This window comes from Diceros bicornis, chromosome 21 (genome assembly GCF_020826845.1).
Source record: "Diceros bicornis minor isolate mBicDic1 chromosome 21, mDicBic1.mat.cur, whole genome shotgun sequence".
In the NCBI taxonomy this organism is placed as follows: Eukaryota; Metazoa; Chordata; class Mammalia; order Perissodactyla; family Rhinocerotidae; genus Diceros; species Diceros bicornis.
In genome coordinates this window covers 39,720,578-39,743,733 of record NC_080760.1, presented here as the reverse complement: position 1 = coordinate 39,743,733, position 23,156 = coordinate 39,720,578, and the positions used below count along the sequence as shown (strand labels likewise).

Here is a 23,156-nt window from a genome sequence, read left to right as displayed (position 1 = left end):
CCCCTCTGGTAACCACCAATCTAATCTCTGTGTCTATGTGTTTGTTTGTTGTTGTTTTTATCTTCTACTTATGATTGAGATCATATGGTATTTGACCTTCTCCCTCTGACTTATTTTGCTTAGCATAATACCCTAAGTGTCCATCCATATTGTCACAAATGGCTGGATTTCATCGTTTCTTATAGCTGAGTAGTAGTCCATGGTGTATATATACCACATCTTCTTTATCCATCCTTCCCTTGACGGGCACTTAGGTTGCTTCCAAGTCTTGGCCATCGTGAAGAGTGCTGCAATGAAACAGAGGTGCATGTATCTTTATGCATGCATGTTTTCGTGTTCTTTGGTTAAACAGCCAGCAGTGAAATAGCTGGATTGTATGGTAGTTCTATTCTTAATTTTTTGAGAAATCTCCATACTGTTTTCCATAGTGGCTGCACCAGTTTGCACTCCCACCAGCAGTGAATGAGAGTTCCATTCTCTCCACATCCTCTCCAACACATGTTGTTTCCTGTCTTGTTAATTATAGCCATTCTGACAGGAGTGACCATCCATTTACTTTGAACATATTAAAGCGTAGTTCTTGCAGATATCATATAGTTAGGTCTTGCTTTTTTATCAGTTTTGACAATCTTTGCCTTTTAATTGGAGTATTTTGTCCATTAACGTTGAATGTAATTATTGATATGGTTGGATATAGATTTACTATTTTATTCTTTGGTTTCTGTTTGTCCCTCTGTTTTTTGTTCCTGTATTCTCATTTCCTGCATTCTTTTGACTTAATTTAATATTTTTTAGAATTCCCTTCAAGTTATTTTTTAGCTTTTTAAATATGTCCTCATTGCATTTTGTGTGTGTGTGTGGTTGCTCTAGGGATTACAAAGATTTACGTTCTTAACTCTTCGCAGACTACTTATAGCTGATATTGTACCACTTCATATACATTAAAGAAATATTGCAACTGGATTACCAAATTGGTCCATTTGTAACCCCTTTCATCTTTTATGCTTTGATGTCATATGTATTACATCTACGTATGTTATAAACTCCACAAGGCAGTGTTATAATTTCTACTTTAGACAGTCAGATTTACTTAAGTTAAATTACTAGGGAAAAGGTAGTCTTTTGTATTTACCAAATGTTTACCATTTCTGATGCTCTTCATTCTTTCCTGAAGATCCTACTTTCCAACTGGTATTTCCCTTCAATCTGAAGAACTTCCTTTTGTATTTCCTGTTTTGCAAGTTGGCTGGCAAAACATTCTCATAGTTTTAGTTTATCTGAGATACAGTTTGCCTTCATTCTTGAAGGATAATTTTTCTCGACATAGAATACTGGACTGACAGCTTTTTTTTCTTTTAGCATATTCTAATATGGCTTTCCTTTATTTAATGTGTCATTTTTTTCTGACTGCTTTCAAGATTTTTTTCTTTATCATTGATTTTATCCACCTAGGGGTTCACTGAACTTGAATCTTTTGAAATTTTTGTCTTCCACCAAATTTGGGAAATTTTTAGCCATTATTTATTCAAATATTTTTTTGGTCCTTTTCATTCTCCTTGCCTTCTGGAACTCCAGATATACATATACTGACATTTTGATATTTAGCCACAGATCCCTGAGACTCTGGTTCATTATTTTTCAATCCTTTTATTCTCTGTTCTTCAGATGGGGTAATTTTTACTGATCTGTCATTGTGTTCACTAATTCTTTCTTCTGTCCCTTCTGCTTGAAAGCACCATTCTGCTTTTAAGCCTGGATCCAGTTAATTTTAAAATTTCAGGCAATATATTTTTCAGTTCTAGAACTTAAGTTTTGTTCTTTTTTATAGTTTCTATTTGAGCATATTTTCATGTCTTGTAATATAATTTTAATTGCCACTTTAAAGTTCTGGTCTTCTACTTCTAACGTTTGAGTCACTTCAGAATTGGTCTCCGTCTATTGTTTGTTCTCCTGAAAAATGGATCATGTTTTCCTGTTTCTTTGTTTGTGAGGTAATTTTGAATTGTATCCGAGTCTTTGCTGTGATTAATATGTTGCAGAGACTCTGGATTCTGTTTTATTCTTCTGAAATATTTATTTTTGTTTATTTGCTTTAGCAGGCAATTAATGGTTAGGCTCAAACTGCAAACTGTCTCTCTTGGGCTGCAACTCAAATATTCAGTTATTTTACCCTTAGCTGGGATTTTCGGGGTTTTCTCTGTACAGGTCAGCCATATGTTTGAACTGAATATATATATGGAATTTAGGGCTCCTCCTTTCTGACTCTATTCTTTCCAGAATCCCCCTCTCACTTTCCAGTGGCTTTGTTTACCTTGCACCCTCTCCACTGCTTTCTCAGGCCAAAAAGACTGAAGATTTTTTATTAGAGTTTTAGTTGCCCTGCAGGTTATGGATTGAGGCTTACCCCCTGGCCAAAAGCTGCAACAAATGGGTAACTCACTAAGTGTCCATTCTGTCTTCTAAGTTTTGACTCCTCTCCAGAATCAACCTATTTTTGGTCATTTTCTAGTGGTTTCAGGTGGTTATGTATTTATTGTGTTTTTGCGTATAGTTTATAGTTGTTCTGTGCAAGAGGGCTGGTCTGATAGAAGGTTACTCAGCCAGTATTGGAAGTAGAACCAGAATTTTCTTTCTTTCTTTCTTTCTTTTTTTTTTTTTTTGTGATGAAGATTAGCCCTGAGCTGAGATCTATTGCCAATCTTCCTCTTTTTGCTGAGGAAGATTGGCCCTGGGCTAACATCTGTGCCCAGCTTCCTCTATTTTATATGTGGGACACCTGCCACAGCGTGGCTTGATAAGCGGTGTGTAGGTCCATGACTGGGATCCGACCCTCCAACCCTGGGCTGCTGAAGTGGAGCGTGCAAACTTAACCACTACGCCACTGGGCTGGCCCCAGAACCAGAATTTTTTAAGCTAAAAATGGTTGGAAAATACGGTGTGGTGAAGTACAATCTTAATGGTCATCTTATTATTTTAAAATATTCAGGAAAAGAAGAGAGAAATTATGATGTATATAATACACACACACACACACACACAAATATAGTAACTGAAAGAACTGATTTTTCTAACTCCAAAGTCTGCTTAATAAAACATTATATTAGAATACATTTCGCTTGTAAGTATAGATAGTTTACCATATGTCAGAAGAAAATTCTTAAGGTTAAGATATATATGTAGGGAAGTTAAGCTTCTGGGGTTTGTTGTGACTATTTTCAGGGAAGTTATATTAGCAGCCATTACGTTTTAGCACTTGTACAGGTTGCTGAAACCTTGGGCTTATTTCCAAGATTAAGTTCTGTTGTGTATTGTACATCTAATGTTTTTTGCTTCTGATATATATTTTGTTTTGATTCAGTTAATAAAGTAAAGATCATTTACAGTGTCAAAGTCCTCAAAATTATCAATTTATGATTTAAAAATTTTTTGATGGATACTTTCCAATAAAATTTCCACTTTCTAGGAAATGTTCCTTTCATGTTTCCTCTTTACTGTTTTTTTGTTTTTTTTATTTTTACCGTTTAGGTTCTTTGTGAAGCAGGAGGCAGAATCTATGCTTTGATTTTGCTTTAATCTCTGTGCCAATGGTTTTCCTCCCTGCTCTATCTTCTTTACTTTGTATTTCTTTCTTTTCTCTTTAAAAAAATTATTTTTGTATTACCTTTAATTTTTTAGTCCTTATGTATAGTTGGAAAGAAAGATTAGGAATGTTGATTACTTATTTGATTTTTTTTCTCTTTACTGCTGCACATTATACATTTGCATAGCTCTTATCCTTTCTTCTTAGGAGTTGTAAAATATTTTAAATATTTTGCTCAATATGTAGGGAATTTTAAGAAGTAAAAGCAAGGACTCTGTGTACTCTCATTCTGTTGGGAAGGTCCTGCTTGTTGAATTTTTAGGTATTTCAAGATGTTCCAGTCAACTGACAAGGACTTCTCACAGTGTCAGAACTGTAGTGATGATGAGAGTAATGCAACTAGCAAATAGTTCTGGTATGTAACCACTTTTGCATGTTTACTTCACCAGAAAACTCTGTGGAGTACAGTGGTATCCTATATTCCATGTTAAAAATTTGGAAAACCATTTGCATGCTTTCAAAGTAGATTTTGAGATAATAGTGCTAGTCAAAGAATGGAGAATATATTTTAATCAGGTCTAAAATTCTGTAAAGATTAGTATATCTTCATATCTTAACTCTACTAGACAAGGAAAAACGAAACTTCAACTTGCATTCTTAGAACTTTCTGAATAATATGATAATTGATTAAACTCTAGGTTTCAGTGTATTTCTTATTGTAAAGGCATTATGGTACTATATGCTTTTTTAGTAAAATAGCATTCACAAATGTAAACCATACTCCTTTTTTTGTATAGCTTATCAGTGGAGATTTATTTGCTTTTTACATCTTTTAAACTAAATTCTTCAGTTCTTAAGTTTTATAGATTATAAGTATATTTTAGAAAATGTATATGCAGTTTGTAATGTGTTTCCTTGAACAGTCTGGTTGTACTAAATCTTTAGAGCAGAGCAGGCCACGGTGTGGGTTCTTCTTTATAGGTTATCAGGTAATTCTGTTGGATTGGATGAAGGTAGAATTCTCTGCCATTTTACCATAGCTTATTCTTGTACTTATACAAATGGTGAGGTAGTTATTATTATGAGATTAGGTAAGTTGCTTCTTTGTAATAATTGTTAATTTTTAGATTTAATGACGGCACTTGAAGATATTTACTTTGATATATACTTGGGAAAACTCTGTGTGTTTGTTATGACATACATTATGAATAGTAGTTAACTTGTTGAAAAACACCCTACTTTTCTTGGGTTGTTTTATTATGTAGAATATTCTTTATTATCCAGTAGTACATGTTTCAAAACCCAAAATATTCAGTATTTGATCAAGGGAGATCAATTAAGGAACAGAACACAAGCCGGTGAAGTCATTGTTATAATACGTTGCTTTAAAAATATTATTTTCCTATTTTTAAAGGACATCTAGATCTATTTGAATATTCTTTTTTTCCCATTATCAATGTTTGTTTGGATATATTTCTTAAGTCATCTAGGGTTGCCATCTTCAAGAAGGGCAGCTATAGTTCTGAAATTTCTTTTTTTTTTAACTGTAATTAATGTAAACAGGCTCATTATATAGATGCAAGGACTTAAAAAACAAAAAGCAGATGATTTACCCAGGAGTATAGAGTCCATGGCAGGCTTGTAACTAAAACTCAGTTTTGTTCTTTAGCTTTGTGATTTAATCCATATCAAGTAATATTTTCTGTATGGATAGCTTTGGTCCATTAACCTAAAGATAATTTATGAATAAACTCTGATATTCTCCCACTTTGTAAATCTGCTGGTATTTTCTTCGATGTAATAACAAAGAAATCATGCTATAGTAACTAATTCTTGCCCCACACCCTTTTTTTCCCCTTTAGAAAAATTGGAAGCTCCACCACCCACCCCAGGACAGCTGAGATATGGTAATGGTTCTATAATTGTTACATATTTGTGCATCTATCTTTTGGATTTGAAATAACTGTATCATTCATTGATAGTACAGATGTCAGTAAACTAAGTCTTTCTAGATAGAGTGGATTATCCTATTTATTATGATGAAGCAAAAAGTTTATAAACTTGGCTTAAGACATATTGCAATATTATGGAATTTTTAATATTGTTAACCATATCTAAAATTGTTTAAATATTGTTACCATCTAGAAACAGAATTATACTTAAAGGAGAGGTTTTCTTAATTCCCAGGAAGAAGGCTATGCTTACTTTAGTTTGGATTTAGGTTGGATAATTACAGAACTAGAACTTCTAGGCTCAAGGCTAACTAAGTACAGCTGTTCTCTGGTGGAGACGATACTTCTGGCTTGCTGTTTGTAATAATGAAGAAAGTCAAGTTCATTTAAAACCACCAGGAAGAAGAACCTTACAATGCTGCTGGTGTGCTTTCTTTACTCTATTATGATAGGAATAAATATCCAAGGGCTAACATTGAAGTGATGGAAACAGTTTGGAATCTTATTGTAAAGACAGTAAGAAGAGAATTATTTAATGGTGCAGTGAATTTGAGTAGGTTGTAAGTTAAACCTAAATATTAGATATGATTTGCTAACAACTGCTGAGTTATGGAATAGTAGGAGATCCTTAAATACTGGAGAGAAAACTTATATAATTTTTAAAAACCCTATTTAATAGCCAGTTCTTTTTTCTCACAGAGGTAGCATGTAATTTATATTAGAAATAAATAACTTTTCCCAATACCAAAACAATTTAAGAATTCTTTAAGACTTCTTCCCCAGGTCATCTTTCCTGATTCTCCTAGCCTAGATTTATACAATCTATATGCATAGCACTGTATAATACTATTATCATTTTCCTTTGGTCATATTGAAATTAAGTGTTTACACGGCTGTGTTATCATACCCAAACTTCTTGAGGTTGGTAACCAAGTCTTATTTATCTTTGTATCTTAAGTGTCCAGTGGAGTGTCCAGTACATGTTTATTTAACTTCTTGAAAATTATATTTTTTCCTTTGGGTTGAAAATAAATTTTTATTTGTAGGACACATTTATTTATGTCTAAACATAAAAACATGATATATTTATAGTTCAAAGTGATTATTATAGCAACGTGCCCTGGTTTTGCCAACCAAGTTTTTACTAGGATAGTAATTAGTCTAATCTTAATTTAGTAGCCTTAACAACTAATTTTAAGATATTTGTAACTGGCCAGTTTTAGAGATGCCATCAAATTAACTCCAAAATGTTAAGTAATCCCAAAGGATTCATAGTTACTTTGCCATATTTACATTTCAAAGACGATTGAGAAGATGAATCGAGAGACTTCTCTGCAGAGATATGTTTAAAGTAGCGCTCTCTTCACTGTAAACGTTTCATTTAGTGAATTTTAAAAATTTCATTATACTGTTTTGACCTATCAAGTTTGTATTATGTTTTTTGAAAATTAGGATTGTGTACATGTTTTGGAAGCTGCTTATTATAAAATTTTGAATGTCTAGTAGTTAAGTGACTAGACTTAAGCAAAAAGTCAAAGAACTAAGATTAGACTCTTTAATTGAAAAATCCCATTTCATTAATGTGCTATTTGATTTTTATTATCTTTAATAGCTTTTAAAATAATAGTCTTTATAATTAAAAAGGTGATGCTTTTTAACTTGAACATTTTTACTTGATAACAAGAAATTTGAAATGACCTTGGATATATACTATTTATACTATTTTCCTTTGACCTTAGCCTTTGATAGTGGTTATAGGTAGAAGTGGTGGTTTGTTTTTTGGGTTTTTTTACTGCTTATTAGCTTTCCCTGATTGGTATAGAACTATAGTAATATCAAACTTTCATAACTTCCGGATTATATTTTAATTATACGTTCTGTGAACTTAACTGCATTAAAAGAAAAAAAGACTCTGAAGTCACTAGATACATATAACCAATTGGTTTAAGGGACTGTTTTTTGGATGTGGTATAAAACTCAGAGCTTTGATCTTTATCTAAAAAAAGTCCTCAGTTGCACTGATGTTGACTATACCTTGGCAATTTTATAAATTAATTAGAATAAAGTCTTTTAACTATCCCCAGTTTTGAATCTGTTTCACAGTCTGCCTTCAATTCTCTCAATCTGGAATTCTCTTCCTTTCCAGGTTAGTGGTCCTCAATTTACTTAACTAATGTTTATTGAGCATCTCCTATGTACTAGTCAGTCTGCACTGTGCTGAAGATGCAAATATGAAACAAATGAGGCTAAATGTATAAAAAATATATAGATATTAGTTCTTCCTAGTTACAGTTCTGTTATCTCAGGTCATTCAGATTATGTACTAGATAGATGAGATAAGATGTGCCTTTGGTAGGAAGAGGCCAAGTTACATTTTGATTTAAATCAAATATTGTTTTTTTATAGTTTGTGAAAGTGTTCAGGGATACCAATATGTTGTTGAAGGGGAAAAAAGACTGTACATAGATATCCAATATAGATAAGATAGTCACATTTTTCATTAGAAAAAAATCACATTTTTGTTTGAAAAATTGTTTAGTGAGTAAAAGTAACCAAATAGATTCCCTGAATTTTTTTTTTGTTTTGTTTATTGCGGTAACATTGGTTTATAATATTGTATAAATTTCAGGGAATTTTTTATTTCTAATATGGAGATCAATTTTATGATATCAATCTTTGGGTATAAGAGAGAAACAGATTGATGTCAATAGCAATTAAACAGGTAAAACATGGTACTCATACTATGTATGTGCTTATTTGTTCTGCCGTTAACTGTATATAATTTGTGTGTATGTGTGTGTTGCCAGTAAGAAAACACAAAAGCCTAACACAAGTATTTTTACATGACATGTGTTTTTTATTTTGTTTTTTTCCCTGTATAGCTTCTACAAATAGCTAAACTTATATCAGGAGCAGAATCTTTTTCCTATGGGGAATGGAAAGCAAATTCCAAAGCTTATCAAGTCTATTTAGGAGACTTTAATCATATGGTCTGTTTTTGTCATTTTAAAATTATAGAAATCTTAAAATATATTTTTCTGTTTTTGATGTTTTTCAGTATTCATCCACAATGCGATACCTTTCATAGGGTTTGGCTTTTTGGATAATGCAATTATGATTGTTGCAGTAAGTTCTTTCTCTCACCCCTTCTATTTTGAGTTAATAAATTAATGTGGTCTAAATTTTCCTCATTATTTGTATATTGTAGCTATAAAGTTTTAATTAACATCACAATGAATGAGGCTATTTTTTACTATACTTCGTGTTAGACTAAAGCTCAATTTTAAAGCATCATATGTATTAATCATTAAGATTTTTGGTAAAGCATCGACAATAATAAACATATTTATTGGGTCTATATTATCCTGTTTTAGTTTCAACATTCTTATTAAAGAAAAAAAGTATGTAAAATTTTCTGATGTTCTTTAATTGTATCGGCAGTTCTCATCACATATATGTATGTTATTTGACTGGTTCCTCGTTCAATTTTTCCATGCAAAAATGTTTTAAGGGGTGTTTTGATATACAGTCTATCCATTTAATCCAAAGATATTTTAAGTTTCAATTCAGAACACTGTGTATATTTCCCTCTTCTGTCTTTGTTCCATTGTAATGTTAAAAACAAGTTCTCCTTTGCTGCACTCATTTTAATGTAAGGATGTTCTATAAAAGTGTTGTTTAGTCTCAGGGATGGCTGATTTACCTTTCTTACTGTTACATGACTCCCTTTGTTAAAGGATATCAATATTGGGTCCAGATTCTAAAGTCAGAAATAAGTCCATAATTAAGATGCAAGCCTCCTGAAACTGCTCAGTGCTCTAACTACTTTTCTTTGCCGACTCTAACTTTAAAAAAATTCTATAAATTCTAGCTATTGTGTAGGAGACTGCTCGAAAAAAAGGAATAATTTTAGCATTATTGAATGTGAGGAAAGTACATATGAGAGATGCGTGGTTTTTTTTTTTTTTTTTTTGGTGTTTTGGAGGTCATGTATACTACTGATGGACATAAATAGACTATTTGTTTTCAAAATAGGGATAAAAGTATAATTTACATTGTATAGATTGTAGATTTGCCTAAAGAATATCTAAAATTGGTTCATTCAAGAATGGTTTTCTTTGCTGTATAGTCTCACCTTGTGTCCAGATTGATGGGGATCAGATATCCAGAAAGTCTAGCCATTCAGCTGGTTGAGGAAACTTACAGGGTTCACACAGCAGGAAGATATACTGCTTCATAAACAGTTACGGAAGATATTCTAGTATGCACACAACTTGAAAATGATAAACACCCACTGGATAATTCTTTAGCAGAGTGGTCTGGCAGGAGCCTCGAAAATATAATTTCAAAATGCTAGTTTCTTGACTGATTATGACATTTTCCTAATAGGTATATAAGAATCAGATTGGCCAATTTATGTATCTGTGAATGTGAGAAACTTATTCAACCATTTAGAGCCACCTTTTCTGAAATTACTAACATCTGAGTTAGATTATTTAAATAGTTAATGTAAATCAAATCTAATTGTAAGAAAATGCTATTATGTTGAATTTATAAGCTCTGTTTAAGACTTTGATGTGTTCTTGAATAGATTGAATTAAAGCTTCTCTGTGGCAAATATTTCTTTCAATTTTACATGACTCAATATTTTGATTCTCTTTATTGATGGCTAGTACCCCCCATACTACCATCTTAATAATCATTTGTTTTTTCCACCTCAATAGGGAAGACTTTAGATATTCAAATGCTGAAATACTGTCCTTGCTACAGGGAAGTGTTGAGTTGATATATTTTGCATAAAGAGGGGTGCAGGAAGATTTTGAAGAGAGATCAGAATAGGAAAATTGGGTAGCTTCTTAGATACTGAATAAGACCTTCACAGTGTGGTCTTATCTTTTTTTTGAAATAAATATCTAAAGTAAGAGATATTTTTGTTTAAATACAGCTACCAACAAAACAAAACACTCACATTCTAGAGTCAAATTATTGTAATATTGTTTAATATTTTGTGTTACTCAGGCCTGTGTCTCATTATTAGTAACACTGAGAGCAGACTGTTTTTCCAGGCTAGAGATGGTTGACTCCAATTTAGTAATATTTGTTTTTCTAGTTTACGTTGAAATACAGTTTCAGGGACTTATCTCTAGTTTTTTATTTATATAATACTCAGATAAATGTTTAAAATACTAGCTTCAATACCTGATTAATAGGTGTGGCAAAAATATCATCCTGTGATAATTGCAGACTAATTCAGGGACAGTGATATTTTCCAAAGAGGCTTTGTAATAGGCTGCTGAGACTAACATACAAGAATAATATAACTATAGAATCTGTGAAAAGGGAAATAAGTGATCCTTATTATCTTGAGAATGTTTTTCACCTTTTTATTTTTTTTAAACACTAATTGCCTCCTAACATTGTGGGACAGCCATGACTGTTTTAAGATAGTAAGTTATTTGATTCTTTTTTATTATGCCGTAGACATTTGATGTTTTCCTCTTTTCTGTTAGGTGTGCTCTCATGGCTGCTACCCTAGTTATAGTCATAAAAACAAATTCCTATATAACTTCTTGTAATAGATTTGACCTTTATTGTTGGCTGCTGTTCATACTAAGCCTTTGGTTTCATAGTTTTTAATTATATTTTTATATTATTGGGATTGCATTTTATGACATATTTTAGTGGTTTTTAAAAATTATTTTTCCTACAATTTAATTAGGTTAGAATTTATTAGAATTCTAGAGTAGATTAATTTAATTAAGGTGATGAACCAGATATAACTTTAAGACAACTAGTATTAGATTTATTTGTAATTTCTACTTCACCTGTTAACATGAAATTTGATGTAACTATGGGAAAAGTAAAGGAGGGGATAATCCATTGCCTTCAAATCAACTTTGACTTTATATGAGGTTTTTCATGCTATTAGAAGGACCTTCAGCTTTCTTAAATTCAACCAAATGATTAAGCACTTCAGTACTTTTTGAATACATGTATTGCAAACAGGTTCTTCTTGGGTCACTCCTAATAATTCATTGCTGGTAAAGATGCTGTATTTATTTTTTATACACTGTAGCTCTCAGGTGCTTCCCTTCTATATTAATGCTCCAGTTCTTTTTTGTTTTTGTTTTGCATTCGTATATAAAGATACACATTTTCATTCTTTGTGCCTGTTCTTTTCTTCTTCAGAAATCTATTTCTTTGGTAATTCTTTACAAGTAATTTTGAGTGCCTGGGAGACTTCTGTACATCAGGCTGTTTGGTCCATACTCTACAAGAATTGTTTTATAAGGGGTTGGAACCAAAAGGCCTAGGGGAACGAAAATTGAAGAAAACTTAACTCAGCTTCTCTTTAGTTTTGTAAATAATTGAGTAATGCAATATTTCTATGTACCAGATAGAGTGTACTTTGTTTTTTCCTCCACAAATGTCACTGAGATTTAAAAATTTTTTTAGAAATTTTCAAGCATCAGTATTCAACAGTGCTTTTGAAAATTAAGTCCACTATGGCAGCATTGCCCAAGGATTAGAACTGAATTAGCACAATAGATCCTAGGATATCTTCTTTATTCTTTGTAATAACCCATTAGCATAGTTTAGTCTTTTTCAATTCATTTCCTTCTCTTTAAAGTAGAAGTAAAAATATGAGCCCCTCTTTTCTTCAGAAGAATGAGATAGATGTGGACAGTCATAAATTCTCTCAATAAATAAATTCGGTGGAAATATAATGCAGCCTCATTTTTGCTGTAGCTCTATTGTATTAAATGCTATTGTTGCTTATAAATGAATCATATGGTCTCACTAGTTAAAGAACTAAGGGTTAGAGGGATAATTTTTTTGTGTGTGTGTGAGGAAGACCAGCCCTGAGCTAACATCTGTTGCCAATCCTCCTCTTTTTGCTGAGGAAGATTGGCCCTGGGCTAACATCTGTGCCCATCTTCCTCTACTTAATATGGGACACCACCACAGCATGGCTTGACAAGCGGTGCCTTGGTGTGTGCCTGGGATACGAACCTGCGAACCCCGGGCCACTGCAGCGGAGCGCATGCACTTAACCACTACGCCACCGGGCCGGCCCCTAGAGGGATAATTTTTGAAGTGTATGATCTTTTGGGTTCCTAGAAACTGGTTTAGTCTGTCTTTTTAACCCTTTGGAGAGTAAATAACAGTAGTATAGATGTATCATTCAGATTTTAAAATTTAGGTGAGTTGGTTGTCTTTGTGTTCAAAGAGCTTTAAAACTTATTTCTCTGTGGTAGGAAAATATAAATTCTGGGTTCTTAATGACAAATTGTATTGCTGTATGTTTTGCTATTTTTTATTTTTATGAAAGCCTAATTTTAATGACTAAAATATTGATATTATTTCTGCATGAATGCATATATTTAATAATTAAGTGAATTACTGCGTTACATGTACATATTTCTGCATATTTTGTATATATAATTTTGCCCCAAGGACATGTTTACTATTTTATTTGTTTTATTAATACTTTGCTATTCTTTTACAGACGCTTCGGCTTTAATTTTTAAGATTAATTTCTTTGTATCATTTTTCAGGGAACCCAAATTGAAATGTCTATTGGAATTATTTTGGGAATTTCAACTATGGCAGGTATTTAATAATAGTAATGTTATTATTCCATTGTCTGTATATTTATAAAACATTTTAATAGGTTAGGTTTAGAAGAGGATGATTTATTTGAATGAGTTTACTCATTGAGATGTCTGTTAGTTTATCTCCTTAATCCTGTTACTGTAATTCTTAATTTTGTGTATGTAGCACTTTTTTTGGTGAGAAATTTTGGGTTCTTTATGTTAGTTAACAGGTAGCAATAATCTGCTATATTGATTATGTTAAGAAAAGTTTTTCTTGTAATTCAGTGTTACCCTAAAACCTTTCTACCCCTTTTCTCTATTACATTATTTATTTTCAAGTCGGGTAGAAAAATCAAAGAAGGAAATACAAGACTGAAAATCTAATTTGGTTCTATCTCCTTTCCCTCCAGTAACCACTCTATTCTTCATGATGGTGAAATTTGGGGATGGTTCTGTGTTGTGTTTATTGTATAGAACACATAAAGTAGATGAGTTAATCTTTTCTGCTTGATTTTCTTGAATTTCAGAGCTGTACATATGGCTTTACTCTTTAACTTCCAAATATCCAAATTTTCTTAAACAAATATTAGCTGAAAGTTACAACTATAAAATATTGTACAAGTGTTTTAATATTGAAACCAAAATGGAAACTGGCTGCTACCACAGAAAAAACCTACTACTTGATGGAGGTAGAATACTCTACTCTCAGAAGCACTGTGTTCTATTTTGAAGTCTTGAGATTCATAGCTAGCCAATGAGTTACTTTGGATATAGTCGTTGTAGTTTGAGAAATGTAATAACTCTTCCAGACCAGTGCTTTGTTGATTATATAGTGATGTATTATAGTGATTTTTCTGACTCCCATGTAACAACTCACTTGTCCATTTTTCATTTTTTTAGCTGCTGCTTTGGGAAATCTTGTGTCAGATTTAGCTGGACTTGGGTATGTTCATTCATTTATTCATTTGTGCGTGTGTGTACTTACTTGCTCTTTTTCTCTTCTCCATTCTCCTTTAATTGAGAAGCGTATAAAAAAAGGGACATTTATTATTTATGTCTTTTAGAACTAAATTTTTTAATTTACTATTTCTAAATCAGTAATATTAAATCTTTGGTGTGCATCAAGTATACTTGATGATGCCTGGGTCACAGCCCGTTGTACAGAATTAGTGTCTCTGGGGATGGGGCCCTGACAGTTGTGTTTAATAATCTTCTCAAGCAATTCTGATATAAGCAAAAATTTTTTTATAAAACTACTATAATGTAAGCAGAGTTGAATTTCATTTACTGAAGTATTTATATGTATTTTATAGACATTTCCAAGGGTGAGAAGATTCAAAGTAAGAACCCCTATCATTATTCCAGCCCACCCTCCTCCCATTAAGCCCAAATATAAGAGATATGGGTCAAATGTGAGGATACTGACTGGGCATGTTTTTTAGAAAGAGGAACTTTCAAAAGGAATAATGGCCAAAGCATACATGGGTTTGGCTAGTTTTTGCTCTTTTTATTCCTTGTGGCAGGAATGATGAAATAAACTGAGAATGTGTACTTAGAAAAGGTCTCTTTCTCTCTTTCTGATTTTACACTCTCTCTTCCAAGCGGCAGATGGCCTGGGCTGCTTCCTGAGCTTGGGGAAGCCTTGAAAGTGTAAATTAGACTAAACTGGCGTTGATTATTGTGATAAACATACTCTCTCTTGCTCGGTCTTTGGTTCTATTTCTTCCTTTCTTGGTTCCTTAGAGTGGTGAGTTTTGAGATTTGGATTTGGGTCTAGAAGAAGTCGACTTAGCCCTATAATCTAAGCAAAGGCAGCTTTATAAGTAATCTAACCCTATATACTAGTCTTCTGTACTGGAGTCTGGGGCCAAAGCTACTGTTAAAAACCAAGTTTGTTTGCTCTGGGCCAAGACAGAAACTTTATGTTCCTGGAATTCCTGGCATAAATCTATAAGGATATCACCCCTTAAACATTCCATTTTCCAGTTTCCAACATTGGGGTTCATAATGATAATATTATAGCTACTATGATAGCTTTCTGTATTTAATAGAAGCAAATGATCTAATAGATTTTAAGGTCATTTAGTTTTAGATCACATCATAAAACAGTTATTTTTGATTAGAGATAAAGATTTTATTGAGAGTCTTTATATTTAAGAACTATTTCTCCTCTGCCTTTTAAAAAATATCATTAAATAACAAATAGCACATTTTATCAATTCTTAGATGCACAGTTTTTTTAGAACTTAACATATCTGACTTTGAGATCCATCTTATAATTGATGGTATGCATAGTTTAATTGGCAATTTTTTTCTTTTTTACAGTTCATAAAGTAAGATTGTATCCAATAAATGATGGCGATTTAGAATTGATAAATATTTGAGATTGCCCTAAAAATTCTAGGCTGTTTTTCTTAGTATATAAATCTGATAAATTTTGGAAATTTTTGCTTTCTGATGACAGTTTTTAATTTATATCGTATGTTAAAGTGCTTCGCTTTGAATTTGGAATAAGTGCATTAATTGTAATTGCTGTAAAAATTTTTTATATACCTTGAATCGATCTTTTTAAAGCAATGGTAGAGAGTAATTGCTCTAAGTAAATTAATTTACCTATGTATTAAATATATTAATATGAAATTTTTTTTTTTTTTTTGTGAGGAAGATTAGCCCTGAGCTAACATCTGTTACCAATCCTCCTCTTTTCTTTTGCCCTGGCCCAATCTTCCTCTACTTTATATCTGGGACACCTGCTACAGCGTGACTTGATAAGTGGTGCATAGGTCCGCACCCTGGATCTGAACCTGCCAACCCCGGGCCGCAGAAGCGGAGCATGTGAACTTAACCGTTACACCACCAGGCTGGCCCCATGAAAATATTTTTAAACTGGATATATTTATACACAATAAAAAATGAAAGTTGTAAAAAAATGTTTACACCGTTTCTAGAGTGCCAATTACAGGTTTCTCTTTGTAGTAGTTAGTTTTTACAATCTGAGGATGTTTTTGTCTTTCTTTAAAAACTTATATTCCGTCCTCTTGTATTTTTAAAGACTTGCAGGCTACGTTGAAGCTTTGGCTTCCAGGTTAGGCTTATCAATTCCTGATCTCACACCAAAACAAGTTGACATGTGGCAAACACGTCTTAGTACACATTTGGTAAGTACTTTATGTGATTTATGACAATGAATTCGAGTAGCCAGAGCAAGACACTGTATATTTCAGTCTCTTGAGAAATTTGAGATTAAAATTCGAGTGGAGTTTTTAACAAAAATTTTCCAAACTTTGGCAGTTTTCGGAAGCACAGTAATTTTTTATGGACTCTTTATTTTTTGTAGGTATATTTGATTTTTTAAAAATTCTTTATATGATTCAGTTAGTGTTGAGGAGTATCAGTTATGTGTTAGGGACTGAAGGACATAAGATGAATAATACACTATAGTTCTTTTTGAGGATTGTTTAGGTGGAGAACCAGACCTAATTGTTTATAATGTAAACAATTTATAATTTAGTGACATATGCAGGAGTAGAATTATGCACTAGATATAGCAATAGCACAAGTAAGAGAATTAATACTTTGTGGGGAGAGATTTCGTTTGGTGGGGAGATTTCATGGCAATTATTATATCTAAGCCGATTTTTTAATTATTGATGAGACATTTACTAGGTGAACAAGAGAATTCCAAGTATATCGACTAGCAAGTAGAAAAGCATGATGAAAACAAGGTGTGTTCAGAGAAATACAAGAAATTAGGTATTACTGGGATATAATATATAGTAGTTGTGGATAGAAGCAGCAGTAGAAAACAGCATTGGAGAAGTAAGAATGGATCAGACAGGAAAGGTACTTTCTATCTATAAGCTGTGCTAAGGAGCTTGAACCTCATACCTAGGTGCTGGAGTGCTAGTGAAGAATTTTAAATAGGAAGGAAACTGGGTGGATCACCATGCCACCAATTAAGTCAAGAAGTAAAGGAGGAAGAACAAGTTTGTAAGGGAAGATAATGAGTTCTGTTTTGGACATGTTGAATTTGAGATGATAGTAGGACATTCAAGTAGTGACTCCTAGTAGGCATTTGGGTTAAAGGTCAAGAGTTAGAGAGGTCTGAATTAGAGATGATGGGCATTTTCAGTCATTCATTCAACAAGTACTTATTGTTTACCTACTGTATGCAGGGTACAGATCTAGGGGTTTTGAATATATTGGTTAACAAAACAAGATTTTTTTTCTAGTGATCTTTCTAGCAGGGAAAAGATAGACAATTTAAAAATCTGGCAAATAAAATATTTAGTATATTAGCAATCCACAAGTGTTATGGGAATTAAAGAAAAAAAGAAAGCCAGGCAGGGTAAAAGAGTTTGGGAGTGCTAGGATGGAGACAGATTGCAGTATTAAATATAAGAGGATCACTGCAGACCTCCCTGAAAAGGTAGGTGATAGTTAAAACCCTGGGAGAAGGTGAGATTGTATACGGCAGTGGTTCTTGAAATGTGATGCCAGGACCAGCAGGATCAACAATACCTGGGAACTTCTTAGAAATGCAAATTCTCAGGCTCCACCTTAGACCTATCTATTGCTATGTAACAAATTATATATATATATGTCCATATCCTGCAATTTGTAGGTAAATTGAGCTAAAACTAGCTAGCTAATACCAGCCAGAGTTGTTCAAGAATAAGGATAATCTAACATTCTAGCAATTTGGCTTAACGTTTTAGCACTATAGTTGGGATCAAGAGATTTTTTTCCTGGGGTCTCCTCTTCTCACTAATTGATAATTCTCTTTTCTTTCTATATTATAAGCAGATCCATTTCCCTTCTTCTATGACAAAAGCACTTCATTACTGAATTATATATATATATATATATATACACACATGCACAAACACATATATATTAGTATACACATGTACCATTAGTATAAATACTAGTATATATGGTATATAGTATATATATATGTACACTATATATATATATATATATATATATATATATGTTGTGTGTGTGTGTGTGTGTGTGTGTGTGTGTGTATTTTGCTAAATCTCCCACCAGCGTGTGGAGTGATTCTATGCCTTAGTTGTTGACTCTGCTTGTTTTATGTTAGGATCAAATCTTCTACTCTGTAACATAACGTTTGGTTACAAACAGCCTAAAGTAGTTGAACTTAGTGATCAGCCATCTATTCATGACATAAACTGATCTGAAATTTACCTGTAATAGAATATGTGCCGATACACATGCAAGTTCCAACTGACATAGGCTGTATTTTAAAACCTCATTTGTAATTTGGTTGTTTGAAACTTGGAAAATACTTTCTTGCAGAAAATATTACACATGTACTCAAGTTCTCAGGTTAGCCCCAATGTAGTTAACTATAGAGCCTAGAGTATCACAAGAGCTGATAATAACATATAAGTAACTTTTTACAATGGAAAAATATGTTTCAGGTCCTGGATCAGGGAGCCAGAAAAAGATATCTCACTTCTTTCCTGCCTCTCCTCCCTATTGACTTTATGTCTTGTTGAGATAAATGGGTCGGAACTCATTGACTGGCATTCCTAAAGTGAGTGAGGAGGAAAGCTTTGGTTTCCATGGATGATAGTAACAGGCATTCTAACAGAATGGGTGGGAAGAGGAAGTGGAGCCTATTAGCAATGGTCATTTCATGTATATGGGGAAGTCAGCAATCTAAAATAGAATATAGTCTCTCTAAGCATATGTAAATGAATATAAATGTTATCCAAGGTCAAAATAAGAATCTACGGTTAACTTTATCAGCATCTGGAATGAAGAAAATTTCTGCTTATTAGAACCCTGTAGGAATGATACCTTTTAAAATTTGACTTGAAAAGGACAGATCTGACTATCAATATAAAGCGTGAGCATACCACCATACCACCACTACCAACAACAACAACAAACCAAAAATAATAGAATTGAAAGTTTTTTATGCAAGCTGTTACCAGAACATTAATGTCTACTGTTGAAATTTATTAGAAAAACTGTGGATCTGATAGATAAATGGACAATGTATAGGAAAAGACATTTTATTCAAGACTGTAGATTATGTAGCTATCGTAACACCTATAATATTTGATAGAACTTACTTTGTTTGTCTTTATATTAGTAACTGGAAGTTCCTGGAGGAGAGAGACAGACTGCATCTGATCAGTCCCTGTCTCCCTGGTACTTAGCAGAGTTTAGCACATAGTAGATTCTCTATAAATGTTTATATGAAGAAATGAAATTTAATTGAAAAGTGTTTAACCTTAATAGTCATCACAGGAATGCAAATTTAAAAAACCAGTTACAAAAATGAAATTTAAAAAATTTTCATAATCTAGATGAGGCTGCAGAAAAATTGATATGTATATATACATATACATATATTGCAATTGGTATATATGTGTTCGCAGTTTTGTCTAGAATTGACAGCATGGCAATACCCTAAGAATATGCACAAACAGTCATATTATTTGATTTTTAAATAAATCATTGAGGAAGAATTATACACAGAAATGTTTATTGTTATATCATTTAAAATGGTGAAAAAGTAGCAATGATTTTTAATGGTAAAGAGAGCTTTAAGTAGATTATAGGCTCATCAGTTCAGTGGAATTTGGAAGTTTTTATATTAAGCTCATGAAACAGTTTGGAAAAGAGCTTATTATAACGTGTGGCTCTGGGGTGAGGAGTGAGGTTTACATAATGATTAAACCTACATATAATTAGGTATCCATGGGGATAAATATTGAAAAGGAATATGTACAAAGGGTAGCAAATCAAAATATATTGGAGTACTTGGTGAGGTTTTTTCCTTTCTTCCTATCTTCTGACAGTAAAATATGTGTACAATTTTTAAGAAGTGTTTTTCTACTTGAATATTTCTTTGATGTTATTTTTATGGCAATTTGAAAAAAATCTTCCTGGTTGCTATGAACTTTAAGTATTATTTGTTCTAGAACCTTTTTGTAGCTTATTTTAATATTTAACTTACTATGATCAAAACAAATGTAGTCACAGTTGAATTTGATAGTACACAGTAATTGTTTATTATAGATACTTAAGCAAGCATTCCTCTTACAGGGATAAAATAACTTTAAAAAATGTTTTCTTTTGTTTCCTTAGGGCAAAGCTGTTGGGGTGACTATTGGCTGCATTCTAGGAATGTTTCCTTTGCTTTTCCTTGGAGGAGGTGAAGAAGATGAAAAACTGGAAGCGAAAAATTAACCCTCTTAGAATACCTATAAAAAGATGTAAACTAATGTACCTCAATTATTAAATATGCTGTCACAACGTTTAGGATTTAAGACAGTTAACAGTGTATAGATATGGGATCAAATAATTCAGCATGTATTATGGAAAACACTAACTTATTGTGGCTTGGTTTTCTTAGGACATCTTTTTAAAAACACTGTTTACTATCATTTTGTGTAAATTGTTGAAATGCTTGTTCATCAATGGCAGTCAAGATTTTACCTTTTCCTTCTCTTTCTTTATATATCAAAATATCATTTAAGTATCAGTCATTGATGTACTGTACTGACTTGGGGTTTGCTTATTTGTTACTTAACATGTGTACATGCATGAAAGCATTTTTTGTTGTTGCTGTTATTGTTGTTATTCCCTATAGTTACAATTCAACCTTAAGATTTTTTCCAAATTACTTAAGATGTTTAATACCAGTTAAAGATTTTTTTTGGCACCATCAATTTTGTACTGGTTCACAGTAAACATTTACAATCATATTTCAGTCATTTTTTTAAACTCACACATCTATTCAAGATGGATGCAGACGTTAAGTATTTTAAGTATTTATCACTCACTTTAATTTTCTGACCTTACTGTGTCAAGAGCCAAAGGTTAATGAGAATGAGCAATTATGTAGTCTCCCTACTACATAAAACCATATATGTTAATGAGTGTATTCTTTGGAGCTGATGTTTTTACTTTTACTTTTCAATTTTGAGTAATTACATGGTAGTTTCTGACTGCTGAGGGGAAAAAATGATTATTTTAGGATACTTTTAATGGAGATTATGGAATCAGGGTGAACTAAGGGGTTTGATGTGACACTTGGAAATTAAGAGGCTATAAAAATTTTTTTTCAAGAAGTAGAAAATGGGAACTGTCAAGAAAGTTTATGATATAAGTGGTGAAATTGAAATGATGTTTGTCAAGTTAATGAGATAACAAATTATATTGTTTGGGACGGATTTTTTTTTTCCCCAAAGCGTCGTCTTCTCATCTGAATTGAATGAGTCTGAGTACTCCATACTCATAATCCTGACGTCATTGTATCTTGTTTAGTGAATTTTATTTCTGGATAACTTCTTTTGAGGTTTAACTAAATATTTTATGTTTTGCTTTTGGCTGTATATAGTCTAGTAGTCAAATGTTACACGAGGAGAAATCCTTTCTCCCTCTTTTGGTCTTTTTTCTTTTGTGATTTTTAAATCATATTCTAGGTTGAAGTTACTTATTTCCAGTCTTGTATATGGCACATAACAACAAAATATATCTGACTTAAGTATAATTGTGTATGAATTATAAATTTTAATTTTATGAACCCTCACAGTTTGTTAGTATGTGGTCTATTACACATGCTAAAAAATTACTCTTCTAAGAGTAAATACATCATGGAGGAGAAAAACTGAAATTAAAATTACTATTTGGGCTACTGAAATTATGTTGCTAAATAGAACCAAAAGAAAGGAAACTTGTAAGATGGCTGTATTTATAGCTACCTTATTTTAAAGTTTTAGTTGCACATATTTACTTTGAGTTCTTATTTCAGAGGAGCTGTTTTTTCCCATAAGGCAACTTGTCATAAATTCTCTTCTGTGCACTTCAAAATAACTTAGTGCTATCCTTTAATCATAGATTTTTGAGGGAAAAAAAGAAAATAAATCATACAGTATAAAAATAAATATGTAACATTCTTCCTATGGATAAATAATATGACAATCTCGTTTGATCAAATTAGAATTATAGAACTTGACATCTTAAACAGAATTGTGGTTTGTATCTTCCACATAATACCACACACAAACCAAAAAAATTTTTATTATTATTTCAAATGATAGGATTAGAGTATTATTTTTAAAAAATTTTTGTTTGTAAATGTTTAAGTACTTTTGTTGCCTAACTTGTATTTCCTTCTTATTAATTAAATCCCATATCCACAAAACTTGCCTGTGAGTTTAGAAAGGGCTTTTGACTTTTGGTTTCTCTGTTTTGCTCTTGAAAATAACCCAGTCCTACAGAATCTTTCAGCTTAGCTGAACGTCTGCAGAATTATTTAAGGTGTCAAAACATGGAATATATAACCTTCATATTGAAAGATATTTTAATTTATGCACTCAGTAAAAATTTGCGTCCTTCATTTTCAAAAAATGGAGCCCTTTTGTCTTTAACCTAAGGTACACATTTTTTCAAGATCTTATTCTAAACTAGTATGGTGCTTTGCACAAAGTGATTTCTGAAAAATTGTTCCCTTTAAGATAATGACTTCATATAATCATTGTTTCATGTTACTTGTCGCAAAGAACCTTATTTCAGATTGAAACTGGAATTCTTCTCATATTAGCTATCTTTATGGGGAGCACTACAGCTATGATTAAATGCAACATGAGCTACTTTAGTACTGTTCGTTTGAAATTCCTGTTGTCCATGTATTATGACTTATTGACTTGTTGATGCATGTAAATTGGGTGCATTTTGTTGACACTGTGTTATATGGTGACCAATGTTTTTACAAAGAAATTGAACAAAAAGAAATCTTTTAAGAAATTTGGAATGTGGTTTTGATTTTGAAATTTGATTTTCTTCCTAATCTCAGAAGGCCCTGGTTATTCTGTTGCTAAAGGAAATAGAATTAATAAATGCAGATTTGTTACAGGGTTGTAGCAATGTCACTGAGACAGTACAATGGAACTATTTATCACCTCCCTGAAATCCACACTTGAGATACAACATTATAGATTATGAGAGAAGAATGATCCCATATCGATGTCAAAAAAACCT

The 23,156-nt window shown here is 32.3% G+C and overlaps 1 protein-coding gene across 2 annotated transcripts in view; it reads left to right on the top strand.

Moving 5' to 3' along the window:
- The window catches only part of TMEM65 (transmembrane protein 65), a 49,506-nt gene extending 26,592 nt beyond the window's left edge, over positions 1-22,914 (top strand). The window contains exons 2-7 of one of the 2 annotated variants that reach the window (XM_058564909.1): positions 5,443-5,487; positions 8,591-8,658; positions 13,092-13,146; positions 14,031-14,073; positions 16,183-16,288; positions 20,259-22,914. In XM_058564909.1, the coding sequence (XP_058420892.1) occupies positions 5,443-5,487; positions 8,591-8,658; positions 13,092-13,146; positions 14,031-14,073; positions 16,183-16,288; positions 20,259-20,360 (419 nt within the window). In that variant the 3' untranslated portion in view covers positions 20,361-22,914. The remainder of the gene's footprint in view (positions 1-5,442; positions 5,488-8,590; positions 8,659-13,091; positions 13,147-14,030; positions 14,074-16,182; positions 16,289-20,258) is intronic. The other variant, XM_058564910.1, reaches the window with a different exon arrangement.
- The last annotated feature ends 242 nt before the right edge of the window (positions 22,915-23,156 follow it).